General features: G+C 45.8%; 1 protein-coding gene across 1 annotated transcript; it reads left to right on the top strand.

The window, feature by feature from the left end:
- The first annotated feature begins 1,999 nt into the window (after positions 1 to 1,999).
- LOC124674665 (tobamovirus multiplication protein 1-like) lies at positions 2,000 to 4,619 on the top strand. Its single transcript, XM_047210712.1, has 10 exons — positions 2,000 to 2,197; positions 2,383 to 2,473; positions 2,654 to 2,706; positions 2,793 to 2,885; positions 2,982 to 3,053; positions 3,203 to 3,321; positions 3,418 to 3,481; positions 3,868 to 3,921; positions 4,230 to 4,307; positions 4,419 to 4,619. The coding sequence occupies exons 1-10, from the start codon at positions 2,015 to 2,017 to the stop codon at positions 4,509 to 4,511; spliced, it is 900 nt and encodes a 299-aa protein (XP_047066668.1). The 5' UTR covers positions 2,000 to 2,014; the 3' UTR covers positions 4,512 to 4,619.
- Positions 4,620 to 5,411: the final 792 nt, after the last annotated feature.

Here is a 5,411-nt window from a genome sequence, read left to right as displayed (position 1 = left end):
TAAAGTACAACCATTCTTAGAGTTTTTCTAATGTCTGGAAAATGAGTTATAGCCATATTCCACAGTAGATTCTTTGTTATCTCCATCTAGGGAAGTGCAATTAAATAAAAATTAATAATCATGGCCTGCTCAGACATCAAAATTAGGGATAGCTACGAGGTGGTTTTCTGAAAGAAAGCGTGTATCATGAAGCAGTTTGGTCTCTACCAACCAATGAACTTTCATAAAAATGTCTAATCTAAAAGTCATATGGATGGATAATGACTTCTTTTATCTGTTGACATGGATGTATGCTTACAAGTAGAGCCGGAGAGCTTCACTGGGCGCGGTTGGCAACATCTTCATAACGCATGAGGCACAAAATGCAGTCGTGGCGGAGAACGTTAGCATCGCCGAGGCTATTGTGCCGCCCATGTAGGACAACGTCTCCCTTCCCTGGTATCTCCCTTGGATGGTGCTGTTTCAATTCATAGGTAATTATTCTCCAATCCTAGAACATGTTTGCCCTATTTACTTGAGTCAGATAATTGATGGTGACCGCCACGTTTCATGGGCAGTTGAACCAAACTGAACCATAATAATCCCTCCAGTCTTTTTGACTTGCTGCTAGCTCCTGAAATATGAATCTGTTTTAGTTATGGCTTGTAAATCTGAATATGCATTGGATGGAAAACAAAATCATGGAACACAAGCTCCAATGTGGTTGCAAGAGCGGCATCTACGTCAGCTACCATCTGCACTTCAAGAAGATCGGGAGTTGGGGAAACGAATTACGAGGTGAGTTAGATCGATACTCTTCACCGCCAGGCCACCCTTATGATGCAGAGAAGAGGAGCAACACCCATGGTAGGCATTGCTTGTCAGACAATGAGGGTTCAGGTGGGCTAGATATGGAGACGAAGTGGTAACGGCGAACCTTCGAGGCAAGGCCGGAGGTGGCTACAGACTTGTGGAGGATGATCTTTGAGGATGGTTGTGTGGTCATGCAGCTCGCGGTTGGCGGTGCTTACATAGGCGGATGGAACTTGAAGCGCGGCGGCAAGGCTGGTTCTCCCTCTCCCCTTCTCTATAGCAGTGTCGATGACATGAGCTGTCGGGATATCTTCCCTACCCAAGGGTGCCCTTAAGATAGCAGCGCCCCTGTGTTGTTGTAATGTCCTTCATGACCTGTATTAAATGTCTCCAAAAACGTGATACATAATTAATGAAGATTTTTTAAAGTTAAAAATTATCCATTTGTACCATAATAAAGGTATCCCATATCGACACAAAGTGCATTGAGAAAATATCAAGGAGAAACAACAATGAAGACATAAAAGAACCGGAGCCGAGGGGAATGAAGAACCGAAACAATACATGATGGCCACTGAGATTTTCTTACCGGTGTCCGCTAGCTACGGGAGTTGATTTGTATTGAATACTTCCTTTGGGGTTTCACAAACATCAATTTTTCACGGATGATTTACACGATGCATGAATATTTATGGCTATCTTTTATATATAAGTAAATATTTACACACATTTTAAATTTACATGTGCGACAAGTATGCCTATAAAATCGAAGGGACCGTAGCAACGCACGGGCATTCAACTAGTAGGTATCATATATCATTCGGTCCAATCAGCTTAAATAATCCCCACCCATCCTCGTCACCACCGCCACCACTGTCACAACCGGCAGTCAATCATTCACTTTATTGCGTTTCATCCCGCTGACGGTGGGCCCCGCGTAGGAACGGAAGCAGCTGCCGCCACGTGGAGCCCACCTGTCCTTTCTAGCTAATCCGCTGACGCCAAGCTCGCTGCGCACTGGGCCACGATAAACGCACACGCCCAAAAATCCACCACCGCCCGCGAATAAAATAAGCCCTGGGTCTGTCATGCGGGCCCACGTTGTTCTGTCTGTCTTCAATTTCTTTTGTGCTTCTCCTCTCCCTGGTTCGTCCGCCCCACACAAAGTGTGAGAACGCCATCAGGATTCAGGACCGTCAAGCTGCGGCAGAGAGAGAGAGAGATGAGGGAGCTGGTCTCCTCCTCCACCTCCGCCGCCTCCACCACCGCCACCGGGCTCCTCGCCGCCGCGGGCGGCGCGGCGCTCGGGGGATGGTGGGAGGACGTCAACGCGTCGCCGGCGTGGCAGGACGGCGCCTTCTTCTCCCTCTCCGCCGCCTACGCCCTCGTCTCCGCCGTCGCGCTGGTCAGTCCCGCTCCCCTCGCCCTACACCCGTAATGCTACCTACCTCGATTCCCCGTTGATCCGAACTGAGCCGTCCGCCGCGCCGATTAGCGCGCCGCCGCATAACAAATTGTGGATCACGATGCCGCCGCTGCGGGAGCTCGATTCGACGACCCGTGTAACAACTTCTTTCTTGCCGCTCGCAGATTCAGCTCATTAGGATCCAGCGCAGGGTGCCCGAGTTCGGATGGACCACGCAGAAGGTGTTCCACCTCATGAACTTCGTCGTCAATGGGGGTAATAATGCAATCAATCAATGCCCAATTATTTACTCATCTGGGGATATCACCCCCCAATTCACCCATTGATTCCTTCTTTCGATTTCGCCGTTTACGCAACAAACCCCCCACCGCATGTTCCGCGTGTGCGCCAACCAACCAACCAACCAACTAACCAAGCACTACCACATTTCTGCAGTTCGTGCCGTTGTGTTCGGCTTCCACGTCTGGGTCTTCTTTCTCCCAACAAGAGTAATACACTCTATTTTTTTGTGCACGCTACATATGTACCAATTCTCTTTAACACACTTTTGACAGTGGTTAATTTGCTTGCACAGGTATATAAGTTGGTGTTGCTAGACCTACCCGGCCTGCTCTTCTTCTCGGCCTACACCTTGCTCGTTCTTTTCTGGGCAGAGATATACCACCAGGTGCTGCTGCTTACAACATAGCATCTCTCTATACACTCTTCATTCTCACCTCATTTACTCCTACTGATCCAGCAAATTCTTTTCTGAGTTTTGCAGGCTAGGAGTCTCCCCACGGACAAGTTAAGGCTTATATACGCAGCTGTTAATGCCATCGTGTACATAATTCAGGTGTGTTATTTTCCATCTATGCACAGCCCTATCCCTTCCTACGTTTCCTAAAAAAAAGAGCCATGTTCACGCGTAGCCTATTATGCATCCATCCACGCTTACCCTTTCTTAACTATATGGTTGCTGTCTCTGGTCGGAGGTCTTGACAGGTCTGCATTTGGGTATACCTTGGAATCAACGACAATCTCTTGGTTGAGCTGGTCACCAAAATCTTCGTCGTAGCTGTCTCCGCTGTGGCTCTTCTTGGTTTCGCAGTATATGGTGGAAGGCAAGTCAAGTTCAATGCCGCTTTTGTTTGTATTCTAATTGCTGGGTCAATTGCGCGCTGTATTGATAAGCTTTGCTCTTGTCTCTCTCTCTATAGGTTGTTTGTCTTGCTGAGACGTTTCCCCATTGAATCCAAGGGGCGGAAAAAGAAGCTTTATGAGGTGCCACTAAACCTTTAATAACTCGTGCTATGCATATTTCCTGTTCTGGCAGTTGTAAAGAACAAACTGCCAGCATTGTCCGTTAAGATCTGTCAATTTCGTACAGCTTCAACTATAACTAAGATTGTATTCTATCTGAAATACCGGAAATGACATGCGTTGAACATGAAAATTCTATGCATAGTATCTCAATGCTCACAATTTGTGACTAGTAATTTTTTTGTGCTGTCTTGTCTTTTTATCCGGTGAATTTAGCATGCTAGTTTTTTATAAATCTTATATTGTTTCTTAATAACAATGCTGGGGGTCCATCAGTCTGAAAAGAACAGCTGTAAATTTCTTTCAAGGCGTGCAATTTTTTCATTCTGACGTTGAAAATTCTTCAGGTTGGGACTGTGACAACAATCTGCTGTACTTGTTTCTTGATAAGATGCATTGTGGTGAGTATTTTGTTCTCCATGACTCATTGTTAGGCATTTAAGAAGCACGCTTATTGACCGTTAAGTAGAGCTCTGATGTAGACCTGTGTGGACAGTTTTATATGAATGTGAAGCCACCAAACATGCCAATCTAATGTACTGTACCCGATGTTGCCTTGCACTGTTGTGATGAAACCCTCTAGATACATACTCCTATATGATTTACAGATCTTGTCCGAAAACAGCGCACAATTGTCAACATGTGTGCTTCTGTTGGTAAATTTACTTATAATCTGCTCCCTTTGTCCATCGCTTGTACTTGATTGCAGGTGGCAGTATCCGCATTCGATGATGATGTTTCTTTGGAGGTTTTGGATCATCCAATCCTAGACTTCTTCTATTATTTGGTAAGTAACGCAAAACAAAAAAAAAAAATCTATACCACTACTAGACCTTGTAGAATTACTCCCCATGTTATACACACACCCTTATACGTATGCTCCACTATTACTGTACAGCTGACAGAGATACTGCCTTCTGCGCTGGTCCTTTTCATCCTCCGGAAGCTCCCACCTAAGAGGGTGTCGGCGCAATATCATCCTATTAACTAGAGGTTTTGTGCTTCTGTATGGTGCTATGCTAAGAATAATGGATAAACTTGAAATGTACAAAAACTCTACACGTGTGGTGCTAGTAAAATGTTGATGTTTGAGCTGTTTTTTTTCTCAAAAGCATAAGTGTAGATGGATCGTGCGATGGGAGTTTCAGGTGTTTTGATTTTTTTTTTCTGTTCTGATGGAAATCTGGTGTGCTGTCCGCTATGGTTTATTTAGAGGACTTCTGGTTATGCTGCCTGAACTGGAGTTCAACATTCGCAAGCTCTAATAGTGCCTCTTGACTTATCACTTATGTACAGGGCTATTTAAGGATCAAAACCTTATTTACAAGATTAATCTATCTATCTATTTGTCCCTCTTTCCCAAAACAAGACGCAGAACCCTTCGTCTCTCGGTGTATGTGTGGTCTGTAGGGTTATGATGGATGAACTCTTTGAGCTTGGTTACTACTTACTAGGCCCCGCGGTGGCCTATCCACGAAGAACAAGGCTTGTCTCTGGGGGATAGGAGGTCTCCACGTCAGGAATTGTTGCACAAAATCCCTTCGTGTGTAGGGACAAAGCCAGGGTGCATGATGCAAGCAGTGACGCACTCTAGAAGATAAGATGAGCTCCAAGTTTGCCTGCAGGCCGTTGCCCATATTCCTAAAGGTTTGGGATGGACGGTGCAAGTACAACAGGGAGTGTCGATATCGTCCACATCCACTCCCTGTGTACCAAGGCTTTTGGTGTGGTCATTGACCAAATTCATGGGCTTAGCTAGGGATAGATGTCCTCTTCCTTGGGTATGCCTGTGGTTACCCCTCTACCAAGTTTCCTTGGAGAGAAGGACTGGTGCCGCTACGAAAGGGGAGACAACTGCTCAGTAGAGGGGTTCTTCTCCACGATCCTCACT

This window comes from Lolium rigidum, chromosome 7, assembly GCF_022539505.1.
Source record: "Lolium rigidum isolate FL_2022 chromosome 7, APGP_CSIRO_Lrig_0.1, whole genome shotgun sequence".
Taxonomy (NCBI): Eukaryota; Viridiplantae; Streptophyta; class Magnoliopsida; order Poales; family Poaceae; genus Lolium; species Lolium rigidum.
The sequence above is the reverse complement of the archived record's forward strand: the minus strand, read 5'-3'. Positions and strand labels throughout refer to the sequence as shown.

Coding starts and splice junctions, on each gene's coding strand:
- LOC124674665 (XM_047210712.1), top strand. CDS start 2,015: ATGAGGGAGCTGGTCTCCTCCTCCACCTCCGCCGCCTCCACCACCGCC. Junction 3,322..3,417: donor TTCGCAGTATATGGTGGAAG/GCAAGTCAAGTT, acceptor CTCTCTCTATAG/GTTGTTTGTCTTGCTGAGAC. Junction 3,482..3,867: donor GGAAAAAGAAGCTTTATGAG/GTGCCACTAAAC, acceptor AAAATTCTTCAG/GTTGGGACTGTGACAACAAT.